At 39.3% G+C, this 15,089-nt stretch overlaps 2 protein-coding genes across 2 annotated transcripts in view; one reads left to right on the forward strand and one right to left on the reverse strand.

Annotated features, from left to right (window-relative positions):
* The window catches only part of LOC130922717 (inactive phospholipase D5-like), a 94,588-nt gene extending 88,721 nt beyond the window's left edge, over window positions 1-5,867 (forward strand). Inside the window, exon 10 of the mRNA XM_057847677.1 lies at window positions 253-5,867. Within this exon, the coding sequence (XP_057703660.1) occupies window positions 253-755 (503 nt within the window). The 3' untranslated portion in view covers window positions 756-5,867. The remainder of the gene's footprint in view (window positions 1-252) is intronic.
* On the reverse strand, window positions 1,268-15,088 carry trmt2b (tRNA methyltransferase 2 homolog B). Its single transcript, XM_057847678.1, has 2 exons — window positions 14,056-15,088; window positions 1,268-9,621 (listed from the first exon to the last, which is right to left on the reverse strand). The coding sequence occupies exons 1-2, from the start codon at window positions 14,869-14,871 to the stop codon at window positions 9,019-9,021; spliced, it is 1,419 nt and encodes a 472-aa protein (XP_057703661.1). The 5' UTR covers window positions 14,872-15,088; the 3' UTR covers window positions 1,268-9,018.
* Window position 15,089: the final 1 nt, after the last annotated feature.

Genomic DNA, 15,089 nt, shown 5'->3' on the forward strand with positions numbered 1-15,089 from the left:
TGATCTGTCCTGAATAATGGAGGAGTTGCCATTTTAGTTAGTCCTCACAAAGAAGAACGACGCAAATGAGATACTAAGCCCTCCCTCTAGGAGTTCTAGAAAATGTTGACCCTTAAACCACGACTTACACACTGGACGAAAGCTAAAATGGCAAACTGCCTCAGGCAATTCCTGACTCTACCGTCGTTATTTTTGCACTGAAGTTGAAGGACATTCTCATGTTTCCCTAAAAAATGCTGTTCTTCTAATCAGGTAATCTGGACTGGGTTGGAAATGAATTCACCTACAATGCGGGCATAGGCCTGGTCATCAGTCAGCCAGAGGGCGTTGAGGAGGAGAAGAACTCCACAGTTGTGGAGCAGCTCCGGACCACTTTTGAGAGGGACTGGTTTTCCAACTACGCTCGCTCGCTTCAGACCAACAAAATTCCCATCTGTAGCAAGCACCAGATGAACAGAGCAGTACCAGCCAAAGGCAGGCAACTTGTCAGCGGGCCCGTCCCGATCAAGACGAGTCGTCGCAATAACCTTCCGGCTACCATAAGACACATTTCCAAAGATGATGGACTGCGTGGCAAAGAAAATTGTTGCGATGCACTTCAAAGCAAGACGAATGGGCTAATTTCATTTGCAGAACACAATGTCAGTCATATTGAACAATCACAAGCACAAATCAAAACGATTGCATGGGACGACCCAAAGGAACCCAATAGGCAGTCACCTGAGAGCAGAGAGATCCTTAATGGATCCCTATAAATGCGGAATGAAAAGGGATTCTTCACTCTGAATCACTGGCTTTTTTGTAGCTTTTTTCTAGAACATTTTTAACTCGCCCAGGACCCCAATGAGGACACCGTATAGAAAGTGGATAGACAGTCGCATCTTCAATTACACAGAATCTTCTGATAAGCAAAGATGTAGGTTTGGTCTCAACATTGGTAGGGAAGATGTAACAGCATAACCTACATGTACACTTTTCCCTGTGGATGGGGCATTAATAAGACCAAACAGATTGAACGGGGGTCAGGGCTACATTTCTCACGAACTTGAACCTAATTAGTTGATAGGCTAAAAAATCAATACAATATACTGTAAAGCTGTATTGACTACTAACTTTCATATGTATTGGTTCAGGTGATACACCATTCGATTCAAACCTGTGATTTTAAAAACTACTAAAGAAACTTTTGAAAATTTCCAGAACAAATGTCTGGATTTTATTAGCAAATTTACATTGCAATATTTGAACATAAATTATATTACCATACACAATAAATACAAACTTGTTAATATTCTCTTAACTATCCATGAGTGCAAAAAATAAGCATTTGTGGCGGCCGCCACAGAAATGAACACAGAAATGGTTCACCAGACACAAAATCAAGTTCCTCCCATGGCCATCTCAGCCCCCAGACCTTGTTTTGTTGGCAAAAGGGGGTTGTACAAAGTATTAACACCAGCGGTGCTAATAATTGTGACACACATTATTTGATGTCAGATAATTTTTTCTTTATGTGGGATTTTTTCCCCACTGAATTAATGCACTTGTATTGAAGGTTGGATTTTTCTCTTTTTTTCCATTAAGCTCCCATATTATTTGAATTAAAAATATATTTATTAGAAGCTAAAAAACACATCTTTTTCAGGGGAACCAATAATTATGGAGGGCACTGTATATAACAAGTCATTATATAATGCAAATAAGGTTGCTCAAAAGTTAGTGGGGACAATTTGAACCCCCTGAAAAGTTGGTAATGTTATGTCCCTACTGTCCCAATGCAAACCTACGCCCTTGCTGATGAGCTTCACATTTCTTCCAAATATGGATTAGTGTGGACTCTGGTGACCCTCATTATATCAAATGAGGGGACGAGTCAGCACATGCCATTCAAACACTATTTAATGTTAATATGCATATTATAAATGTATTATTGTTCACTTATGTTCTGTCGATGCCAGGTGAGTATGTGCAATTCGGGTGTCTGCTCATTCAGGTTGTTTCATGTGTTGAGTGAATGTAAACAAAGCCATATCGGATAGGAGGTCACTTGAAATGTACCAGATAGTGGATATTGGGCACCTGAACTTGCTGTGCAAATTCAGCTGCCACAAAAACAAAGCAGTTGAGGACTTAGGGGACTTTTACTTTTAGGTCGAGCATTAATGTCATGCCATTACATTAAAACACTTAGCAGTTTCACAGGCACTGTATCTGCATGGTTCTTATGATGTGTTATCCAGCATATATAGTTCTCAATTCATTCTTTTTGACAGTTCTGTATATGTCAACAGTGATTTTTTTGGATGAACATGTTTTTTTTTCTAATGGGAAAGTGTAATTGTAATTGACATTTATTGTCATGGCTGCTTTGAGAAGTCTTGATGACCCATTCATGGCTTAATTGTAGTATTATAATCCTGCTGCTGAGTTGTTTCATCCAGGGCCCAGTGACCTTTAGACTGCAGACTTTATATATTCCTTTGACTGCCTCAACAGACCATGAATATAGTTAAATGTGTCCGGGCTTAATAGCTTTTTAAAAGAAATTCAAATCAGTGGATAGTGGTGTTCTCAGGTGTCCAGTTTAGCCATTTTTAGCTGAAACCAGACCTAAACAATTATTTTCTGCCGGGTATAAAATTGTAGTTCTTAACAGGCTCCAAATAATCAAATTGAGACTTCTGGCGCTTTCACACTTGCAATGTTTGGTCTGTTTTAAATGGACCACAGTTCTTTTTCTCAGATAATCCGCTTCGTTTTGTAAATGTGAACACGCATCTGAACTCTAGTTCGGACCAAACAAACGAACTCACATAAATCGTGGGTCTTGGTCCGCTTTAAAGTGCAACCTGCTTCACTTGTGAATGCAACAGGAGCAGGGTCTGCTTTTGCTACTTGATGTGCAGCGTCACTGCCTGGAGCTGTGATGCTCCAACTGCGATGGTACACGGAGGGCATCCTTGGAAGCAGAAGTGCCGCGAAGATGCTATTCAAAATCAACAATAGCAAGATGACAGATGATTAGCCAGGGCCAAATGTTGTTGTGCTGCGCTAAGCAGTTGCATTTGATACACGGAATCGGGTTGTAATGTGGCGATTGTGTTGTGCATGCTGTTGCTGAACAAACCGTGTGAGAATGACTGGCCGAGACAGGCGGAGCCTCTCGTGGGTCTCGCTCTCCTGGAAGTGGCGACAATTTGACAGTCCAAAAAGTCACGAAAGTGAGAACGATAGCACACCTGTGTGAATTGGGGTACCACAGGGTTCCCTTTCGTGGTTTAATTTTCCCCATGCATTTTTTTTTATATACTCCAGTTCGCTTGGCATTGAGTCAGAAGGGAGCGACCCCAGCGGCGACTTGCTATGCTATACTACTTCTTTTTTTTTCTCGAACTTACGTGCATACAAATTTCTGCTTCACAAAACAGTTGACACAAAGACGACACAGATGCACGGTTATCATTGCAAAATAATAAAAAAATAACTAAATACTGTTTAACATGTATAAATAATACTATGCTACATTACGTGCAGCATCACAGAAACACGCTGTGACGCTCCACGCTCCCTCGCCTCCCAGGAGGGAGGCATTTCCTCTTCTATTTGTCCAATCAATGAGTGCGCCTTTCGTCTACGTGATGCTACTCGGAAAGTTCGGTTGGCGCAGTGTGAATGCTGAACTTTTTCAACAACTCATTTGCAGTGTTGCTAATAACGGCATTAGAATATAACGGCATTACTAACGGCGTTATTTTTTTCAGTAGTGAGTAATCTAATTAATTACTTTTCTTATCTTGGCAACGACGTTACCGTTACTGAGGCGGGAAAGGCGTGCGTTACTCTGCGTTACTATGTTGGTAAATGCGAGAAAATTCTGAGAGAGACGGACTCACGGAGACTAGAGAGCAGAGCAGGAATGGGGACGCCATTGCAAAGGTGGCTCCAATAATACCTGACTGTAGCCGATAGCCTACAAACTACGCCCACATAATGCTACGGTAGAAATCATATATTGTAGAACTAGACGCAAATGACAGACACAGTGGCATTAGCAACATATCTAAAGAACTAGATGCGTTATTAAACAGCCGCCATCTTAAAGCAGTAGACCTCTTAGGAAAGCTCTGTTGTAGAGAACCTTCCTAGCGAACCTAAGTAACCTTTTATCTAAAATGCTCCTAAATCGGCAAAATCTCGACTTAAATCTATCTTTAAATGATGAAACAGTTTTAAAACTAACATGTCGAAAGTAGACAGAAGGGAACTAATGCAATATCGGGAGCAATTTTAACAACTTTAACGGTCGATTCAGAACATTAAATGACTTCCACACATAGCAAAGGTTACTATCTAGCAATATAGCAATATCCGCAATACCCCAGTGTCTAGTTAAGTCTAGGGTAAAGAATTGGGCTAGGGCCAGTTGTCACAAAAACCCTTTAATTTTCGCATTGTGTGACCTGTTTTTTTTTTTTGCCAAGTAACTAATTACTTTTACATTCAGGTAACTGAGTTACTAACGCAATTACTTTTTGGGAGAAGTAATTTGTAACTGTAATTAATTACTTTTTTAAAGTAAGATTAACAACACTGCTCATTTGCAAGTGTTGCTGCGAGGTAGCTCTCCAGCTGGTCCTTTTGGTCTAGTCTAGTGTGAAAGCGCCCTTACTGAGAAAATACCCAGCGGACAGTGAATAAATTTGAAGTTTAATAAGAAATATATGCCTTATTATTTTGTTCAATGTTAAAAAATGTGGCACTGAAAATGTTTTTGTCCCCTCCCCCCAGACATCTGAGACATAGAAGAGCTAAAGCAGGTGACTTATTTATGGCAAAAACCGGCTTTAATTGACGTCTGCAATGTGACAGCACCATTCTGTAAACACGTATTTGTGCCAACCTGTTGTGTTTTCGTCATAGGAAAACACCTTAAAGTCACAACAGGGGTTTTAGTTGTTCCTTCATTATGCTTTTTTAACGCAAATCACTTAGCTATCACAGTTAAAAGGAGTGGAAATGCCTTTAATTTGTTCTAGGAAGTGAAGATATTTTATTGACTCGCACCAGGCATTTTTAAAATAAGTTCACTGGCACTATCTAGTGGCTACTCTGAGAACTGCAGATGGTCATACTGGAGACCCACTCAAAAGATGATCGTATTTATTGCATGGTTAACCCCTTCTGCCCAAAATGAATTAATAAATCATGGGTTTATTCCTTTTGAGTCGGTAGAATTTAAATAATATATTTAGTCTTAATATAATCATGTTTAATACAGAATATTTACACACTTGCTATGCTGACAGCTGGTCTGTTTTCCAGTCATTTAAAATAAACCTTCTTGCAAATATGTGAATGGAAAAGATGCAGAAAATTACACTTAAGGGAACAATAAGTCTGTTTGCTGTTTTACAGTTTTTAATTCCATGCAGCACTTTTTAAGATTTTTAAACAATTGTCTATCTATATGCTATTGAAATATTTTTTTTTTAGCATGACTGCTGCTAGCTCGCATGCCCTGCCTTCACTTGTGCCCAGTAAACGAGCCTTTCAAGTCATAAGACAACAGTACCTTTAAATCTCAAAAGGAATGCCTATTTATCTTAATACCTTTGTTAACACGCACATATAATGGATTGAATGACTGCTGCATTTTTACAGTTAATAAAAAATGTATACTATGTTTCGGTGTCCTATGCTTGAATATACTGTGTGTTCCGTAAGGACCTATACATTTTCATGGCAAATAATAATAATAATAGAGTGGTACCTCTACTTGTGAAATTAATTGGTTCTGGAAGTAGTTTCATACCTTGAAAATTCTGTGAGCAGAGCTGTTTTCTCATATTTTCAGCATATTAATAAACTTTTTGGATACAAAGTATCACAATATTTCACCATTTGTTAAAAACTTTTTGAATACAAAGTATCACAATATTTCACCATTTGGCTTTTTTGTCACACCATTAGTCCCAATAATGGTAGCTAATAACAGTGGTATGATAAAGTATCTGAACCTTTTGGAATTTCTCACATTCCTTCATAAAATCACCATCAAATGTGATGTGATCTGAGTCAAAATCACACAGATGACAATACAATGTCTGCTTGAACTAAACTCAGTTTAATGAGGATAGCATGCAAACAATGACACAAGGGAGAAAATAAGTAAGCTAACCCTCTGCCTAAGGAAACTTAAAGAGCAATTAAAACCAATTTGTACCTAACAATAAGTCAGGCGTGTGCCCAATCACTGATAAGTGGTTTAAAGCTGCCCTGCCCACTATAAAACATACACCTGGGAAGAATTTTCTGGATGAGAAGCATTGTGTGATGTGCATCGTAGCTTCAAAAGAGCTATCTGAAGACGTGCGATCAAGAATTGTTGATTGGTATAAAGCTGGGAAAAGATACCAAACCATCTCTGAAAATCTGCATGTTCATCAATCGACAGTCAGAGGAGTTGTCTACAAATGGAGAGTTTGGCATCGTTGCTTCTCTCCCAAGGAGTGGTCGTCCACTAAAGATGATGCCAAGAGTTCAGTGCAGAACACTCAAACAGATAAAAAAAGAACATTAGAGTGTCTGCGAAAGACTTACAGAAATCACTGGCACAGTCCAATATCTCTGTGCACATATCAATTATATGTAAAACTATAGCCAAGAATGGTGTTCATGGGAGGACTCCACGGAGGTAGTCGCTGTGGTCCCCAAAAAAAAAAACATAGTTGCTCGTTTAATGTTCGCAAAAAGCCACTTGGACTGTGGAAACTCCACAGACGTTTTGGCAAAAATATTTAGTGGACTGATGAAACCAAAGTTGAATTGTTTGGAAGTAACACACATTTTCATGTGTGGAGGGAAAAAATGGAACAGCTCACCAACATCAACACCTCATCCCCGCCGTGAAGCACGGTGGAGGGAGCGTCATGATTTGGGTCTGTTTTGCTACGTCAGGGCTTGGACAACTTGCAATCATTAATGAATTCAAAGGTTTATCAAAGGGGTGGGCAAACTATTCCACAAAGGGCCGCAGTCGGTGCGAAATTTTTGTTGCAACCCATTAAGAGGACACATTTTCACCAATCTGCTGTTTTACAAGTGCAATCAGTCGATTGCAGTCAGGTGCTTCTCATTTCTGCTGAAACCTCATTGGTTATACTATCTGTGCTGGGTCAGTTGGAACAAAGACCAGGACCCACTGCGGCCCTCGAGGACCGGTTTGCCCACCCCTGGTTTATCAGGATGTCTTGCGGGAAAACCTGAGACTGTCTGTCAGACAGTTGAAGCTAAAAAGAGGATGAATGCTGCAACTTGACAATGATCCACAAAAACAGAAGTAAATCAACTTCTGAATGGTTTCAGAAGAACAAAATACACATTCTGGAGTGGCCAAGTCATAGTCCAGACTTGAGATGCTTTTGCATGACCTAAAGGCAGCGATTCATGCCAAACATCACAGGAATATGACTGAACTACAGCAATTTTGTAGAGAACGGGCCAAGATTAGTCCTGATCGATGTGCCGGACTGATCTGCAGCTACAGGAAACGTCTGGTTGAAGTTATTGCTGCCAAAGGGGGGCACAAAATATTAAATGTGATGGTTCACTTACTTATTTTTCCTTCTTCTGTCATTGTTTGCATACTATCCTCATTAAAACATGAAAACCTCTAAATGTTTGGGTGGTTTTAGTTAAAGAAAACACTGCTTTTTCATCTGTGTGATTTTTATTTGATTTGATTTCAGATGTTAAGACAAAATTAATTAGCGTCAAAATCCACACAAAAATTATTACCGGTAACTGAAATCATAACGCAAACATCTGAAAAGGAGTGAGAAGAAGCATAGCTTATAAGGTCCCCACTCCTACACGTTCAAAATATAATGAATTTTATACATAAGACGCACATCCATATAATTCTAAACTATACATGCTGTACATGCATATCAATATCACAAAATAAATCAATAGGTAAATAAACACAAAAAAATAAACAACATGTAACACTGAAATATTGACTGTTTAGTTTAGTTTGACCAAGATCAGATCACATTTGATGGTGATTTTATGCAGAAATGTGAGAAATTCCAAAAGGTTCAGATTAGGGCTGTCAAAATTATCGCGTTAACGCGCGGTAATTAATTTTTTAAATTAATCACGTTAAAATATTTGACGCAATTAACGCACATGTCCCGCTCAGAAAGTATTCTGCCTTTTGTTAAGTTTTAAAGCAAGACTTTTTGTGCTGTCCAACAGCGAACTCTTGTGGTCGCTTTGCGACATGGTTTATTGTTTTCGTTCCAGTTCATTATGGCTGCACGACGTCTCAGGCTGATAATGTTGTGCTTATATGATCCTTGGACAAGATCCTTGTCCGTAAGTATGGTTGTTGTAAAGAATGTACATATTATGTTAGTGGGCAAAATGTTGTATTTTTTGTATGAGACGCTTTTTGTTTATGTTTAGTGAACCTGTATAGCGTGCTAAGCTAACGTTGTTGCTAATGCAATGCTTGTGTATTTTTTTTTTCTGTAGTTTTACAACGGTCTAAAGAGGACAATGGTTTGAGGCTATTTTATTAATAAATCAGATGAAAAAGGAAGAAGTCTAATTATTAAGGCGTCGTTCACTAGCTGTCTAGCTTTGGAAAAAAGTAGACGCTTCGGTGTGAGGACAGCATTCACAGATTTAAATGACAGTGGAGTGAAATGCCCACTGCAGTCCTTATGTACCGTATGTTGAATGTATATATCCATCTTGTGTTTTATCTTTCCATTCCAACAATTTATTTTACAGAATATATAATTTACAGAAAAATATGGCATATTTTATAGATGGTTTGAATTGCGATTAATTGCGATTAATTACGATTAATTCATTTTTAAGCTGTAATTAACTCGATTAAAAATTTTAATCGTTTGACAGCCCTAGTTCAGATACTTTTTCCATAACACTGTATGAGATGAAGCTATCACTGACACAGTTTTGATCACGAGGTAAGAAATTTGCCATTTGTTACCGCTCAAAGAGAATAACCAATTCACAGTGTACAGTATGTGGGAACATGTCCACAGGCACAGCCAAACTTGGAGAAAAAGCATCTCCTTTGAGTTTCTTCTTTGGGTCGGGAGAGCAACAAAGTTCAATGAAGTTCCTCATGGCCTCACCGTCTGGTTTGCAGGATACATAGATAAGACGGCGGATGGCTGGTTGGTTGCGTAAGGCCTGTATTACTCTGTGATGGAGGCCGGCACGAGAGGGGTTCACCACGGCAGTGAGACACCCATCATCAGATGTCAACCGTGAAATGAGGCCAGGGAGTACTACCTCTGCCTTACCAGCGATGAACTCGCACTTGTCAAGTTTATTGAGGGCGGCATTATATCTCGCGTCTTCTACCGCCTGCTCTACAACCTCCACGCCAACAAGTCGCTGTACTCTAGGAGACGCTGTAATGCCCATTGCGCCAGTCCCGCAGCAAACATCAAGGAGAGTCCCTGATCTGTCCTCAGAAATGGGGACACACAAGTCTCGTATCGTGCTGTACAGTACCTGAGCGGCGGCCTGGTTCACTTGGAAGAAAGCATCAGGAGAGATGCGGAAGCTGAAACCCAGCATCTGCGAATGACAATCAAGCAGTTAAAAAATAATAGGTGTAGAGGTGCAACAGTTAATCGATTAGCAAATTAATCGACAACTATTTTTATAACGAATTAATCGTTTAGGACCTTCTTTCCATTAAACTTGGCTAAACTCTTAAAATTATAACATATATGTAACTCAATTGTAAATATGATCAGATTATATTTTTGTTAAGTCAAAGTAGAACATGAAAAAAAAATCAGTTTTTACTTTGGAAAACAATTTTCAGACATCTTACTATCTAAACTAGCTTCTTAATCAAGCTACAACAACTACCGTAAATCCTGGACTATAAGGCACACCTGACTATAAGCCGCCACGCATTAAATTTGACACGAAAACGACATTTGTTCATAGATAAGGCGCACTGGAATATAGAACGCAGTGGTCCTCACTGTATTATGGGATATTTAATCCCAAAAAATATTAATCGGTAACACTTTATTCGACAGCAGCAGCATCAGACTGTCATAAGACCAAATGAACCACCATGAAGCTTTGAACCAATTGGCTGCAGAGCTTCATTTTTTAAAGAAGCTTCATTTGACCATCACTTTGTTCTTGGGGGAAATGGTCAAACTCTACTGCCACCTGCTGTCAACATTGTTGTCGACCAACATGCCTCCTAGCCGGCATTGCAGCGCTACAGATGTAAATAGCCATCAAAATTCATGTACTGTGCTATTTCTTCAGGTATTGTTCCAGTTGTTTCATTATTTGATAGTTTTGGTGTTCGGTAACACTTTATTTGACAATGGCACGATAAGACTGTCATAAGACAATCATAATTATCACACTGTCATGAGCATGAATAAATACTTATAACAGATGTCATTTAGTGTCATCATGCAAATTATTTCACTTTTGAATGGATGTAAAAGATCCCAGCTTGACATAATGACATAATATGCCGGATGACATTTAATGGCATCTGTCATAAGCATTCAGTAATGCCCATGATAGTGTCATGTCATTATTATAGTTTTGAAAATTGGCCCCCTACGGATCGGCCCCGTTTCCCGTGTCCCGTGAGTATTATGAAGTCTATGGCTCATGACAGTGTTATGTCATACTTATGACGGTCTTATGACAGTCTTATGATGCCACTGTCAAATAAAGCGTTACCTATTAACACAAATGAATCAACAAATAAGCCGCACTGGATTATAAACCGCAGGATTCAAAATGAGGGCAAAAAGTAGCGGCTTATAGTCCGAAAATTACGGTAATCGACTGAAATCGATTAATAAATTAGTTGCCAACGAATTTGATAATAGAATTTTGCCGGCAGCTATGAGCATTCCTGTTTGGGTCCTTCTTTTTGTGTATCGTGAGGGGCCAATGATTAGAGCAAGAGAGAGAGAGTTCACTGCTACACATGTTAGGTTACCGAATCAATAATATTATGAAATGTCGAGAGTAAGATTGTCTTTTGTGTTGTTAGATCCAGCGTGCCTCCGTCAGGGGTGAGTAAATGAAGCCAATCGCATTGTTTGTATTCTTTGTTGATCAGATGTTACTGCTTATCATGGATGTCCTAACCGTCCGTTGGTATTGTTTTTGTGAAACATATTAGCGCTTGAGTTATTGTTAGATAGTAAAGTTGATAGTAAATTTCTTTTTATAAGAAACCACACATATAAACCCATTCATATAACAACTTAAGAGTCTGAACAAAAACTCCCATTCAAACTGTAAATTGTCATACAAGAGAGTGTGCTTTGAAATTGGATTTTGTCTTCATTGTTACTTACGACATGCTTCAAGTGGGAAGGTAATTGAAAAAAGTGTCATTTATCTGATTAACAGTTTAATTTATTGCCCGATTAATTGATTATAAAAAATAATCGTTAGTTGCAGCCCTAGATAAGTGTACTGAGACAAAAATGTCTTAGCCAAAATGTGGCCCAAACACAAATCAACATTACTTCAACCAAAACGTTGCTTCAATCAAGAAAAAATAAAATAAAAAGTAATCAAAGAAAAATAGCTTTTACATGCATTTTTTTGCGTTTGAAATTTATTTTTGCATTCAAACACATTTTTTTAATTGAAGCGACTTTTTTGTTGTTGTTGAAAATATATATTTTGATTGAAGCAATTTTTTTTTTTTCATTGCAGCAACTTTTTTGGGGGGATTGAATAATAAAGACACAAATCTACCTCCATATGGCTCCGCCCAGGGGATACAATTTTGGACTGGGGTAACTACATTGGCACGACACAGGCGGGCGTACCAAATTCAATCGATGACGATTTTGGCGAAAAGTGTTGCCTAAGCAGCTTGATTTAGAATTCCCCTAAAGAATGATGGGAAACAAAAAACACTCATTGTCAACTTATTATTATAAATATTCTCGTAAGATAATTTTATTGCTGACACTGCGTTTCGGGGTCATCAACAAGTTGTGCCCCCCCTGCCCCAAAATTCAAACTCCGTCTATGCTTTTGAATGGATGTAAAAGATCCGAGCTGGACATACACTACCGTTCAAAAGTTTGGGGTCGCTTAGAAAATTCCTTATTATTTCAGGAAAAGCACTGTTTTTTTCAATGAAGATAACATTAAACTAATCAAAAATACACCCCATACATTGTTAATGTGGTAAATGACTATTTTAGCTGCGAATATATGGTTTTTAATGCAATATTTACATAGGTGTATAGAGGCCTATTTCCAGCAAGCAGCACTCCAGTGTTGTAAATAGTACATTATGTTTGCTAATTGCGTTAGAAGTAGAGATGTCCCGATCGATCGGGATCATCTCATTTTCAAAGTATCGGAATCGGCAAAAAAATATCGGACATGCCTTTTTTTAATGTATATATATATTTTTTAATCAAATCGTTTTCTAATTGTATTTAACGTTACAGACATAATATGTTACACTCATCCAGAATCTTCTGTTTAGGCTTAAGGTAGGGCTATCAAATTTATCCCGTTAACGGCCGTAATTAATTTTTAAAAAAAATTTATCACGTTAAAATGTTTAATGCAATTAACGCATGCGCTGCACAAGCCACTCACGCATTGTCGCGTTCAATCTGTCATGGCGCCGTTTTACCTATATATAGAGCTAAAAGGCAGCGTAAAATGAGAGAGAATTTTGGCAGCCTTTAGAGCCTTTTTTTAATTGGCTAAAGCCTTACAATCCCTCTCCCTACGATTAGAAATATCGTGGGAAGCAATGTGGGGAAGAAAGGTAGTAATTGATCTTTTTCTTAACACCCTATGTTATTTCCCAACGCAGAGAAGATATAGCAATTGGTACCAATATGCAGAGTCATGGTTGCACTTCCCATCATGCATTTGGGCAGAATAGTTAAATGGCTACAGTATCATTTACTGAAAGCTCAACAAATACACTAGATGGTAATATTTAGTCACAATATACAAAGTCAAATTTATCCTTTAAGAATTACAAGTCTTTCTATCCGTGGATCCTTCTCACAGAAAGAATGTTAATAATGTAAATGCCATCTTGAGGATTTATTGTCATAATAAACAAATACAGTACTTATCTACTGTATGTTGAATGTATATATTCGTCCGAGTTTTATTCATTTTTTTCTTAATGCATTGCCAAAATGTTTATGATCAGGAAAAATTATCGGGAATGATTGGAATTGAATCGGGAGCAAAAAAAAAAAAGCAATCGGATCGGGAAATACCGGGATCGGCAGATACTCAAACTAAAACGATCGGGATCGGATCGGGAGCAAAAAAACATGATCGGAACAACCCTAGTTAGAAGGCTAATGGATGATTAGAAAACCCTTGTGCAATTATGTTAGCACGATGAAAACAGTTTAGCTGGTTAGAGAAGCTATAAAACTGACCTTCGTTTGAGCATTGAGTATCTGGAACATCACATTCGTGGGTGTGATTAAACGTTCAGAATGGCCAGATAAAGAACTTTCATGTGAAACTCGACAGTCTATTCTTGTTCTAAGAAATGAAGGCTATTCCATGCGAAAACTGAAGATCTCCTACAACGGTGTGTACTACTCCATTCAGAGAACAGCACAAACAGGCTCTAGCCAGAGTAAAAAGAGAAGTGGGAGGCCCCGCTGCACAACCAAGCAAGAGGACAATTACATTTGAGTCTCTAGTTTGAGAAATAGACGCCGTACAGGTCCTCAACTAGCAGATTCATTAAAATTGTACCCGCAAAACACCAGTGTCAACATCTGCAGTGAAGAGGCGACTCCGAGATGCTGGCCTTCAAGCCAGAGTGGCAAAGAAAAAGTCAAGCTTTAATAAGCTGCACTAGACTATAAGCCGCAGGATTCAAAATGAGGGGAAAATGTAGCGGCTTATAGTCCGAAAATTATGGGACATAGTTGGTGTGATCTTTTCACAGTTGAGTCACTCGTTTAATGGCACGTTTTCTGCACTTGTTTTCATTACCTGCTCGTAAATGTGTGTCTGACCATACAGGAGCTGGTATGGCGAGTCCTCATGCGTGCAGCGGGTCATGGTGCTCTCTTGGAAGTAGAGTGAGTGCAGCTCACAAGCCGACCCAGCACCCTTTGTGAAGAATTCCGTCAAGTCCGCCGTGTGGGCTGCAATATCCTCCCGGTTTAGCGTCTGTGGGTGGAAATACACGACAGCCATGGTGTGGCCTGCTGCGTTGGTCCTCACCGTGATCTCTCTCCAATGGCCCCCTTTGTGGAAGAGGAGGCAAGGCTCTAGGGAAGAACGGCGGATGAATTCCTGGTAGCATCTGGCCACCTGTTTGTGCTTCTCCGGCATGTTAGGCAAGTGGTCTCCATTGACGCACACAATGTTCCCGTGCTTGCCTTTGCCCACGTAAAAGCCAACTGTCTTTGGGTTCCCGTCCACTCCCCTGTTGACGGAGAATGTTGACTTGTTGCGATAACCGTCTTTGACTGGAGATGGCAAGATAGGCAAGACAGGGAATGTGATATTCCCTCCCCCACACAGATGCTTGAGTATATTCTTTTGATGATTTTGCTTGATTTGAAGTTGCTCATCATAACTAAGCCTCCACAGTGGGGTGGCTACAGAAGCCAGCCTCTCCTCCCAGGATAGATCACCAGCCCAGGTGAGCTTCTTGTGTCTCTTCCTCTGCTGGTTCTTTAATGGATTCAGCTTTCCCTGAACGCCAGATAAATTGTCTTTAGATGAAAAACGCAGAGAGTTATCCCACCTACACCGCACAAGAAACCTTGTCATGAAAGTGAATGGCCAATAGCAAGCCATTGCATTGGCAATTAAGACGCCACAGTGGCTACAAATGTCGGTTTAGGTCACACAATGAACGCCAGCAAAATGAGAATACGCATGTTAAAAAGGAAAGGCTCTTCTTCTACCTTATTAGTTGCTAAACACAAGTTTTTTGCTGTCTGTTTTATGAACTTTAAGGTGAGAAATGACAGACTGGCGGTGTCTCACTGTAGTGACGTAATTTTTTAAGGCAT

The sequence above is a fragment of the Corythoichthys intestinalis genome, chromosome 10 (assembly GCF_030265065.1).
Source record: "Corythoichthys intestinalis isolate RoL2023-P3 chromosome 10, ASM3026506v1, whole genome shotgun sequence".
NCBI lineage: Eukaryota > Metazoa > Chordata > Actinopteri > Syngnathiformes > Syngnathidae > Corythoichthys > Corythoichthys intestinalis.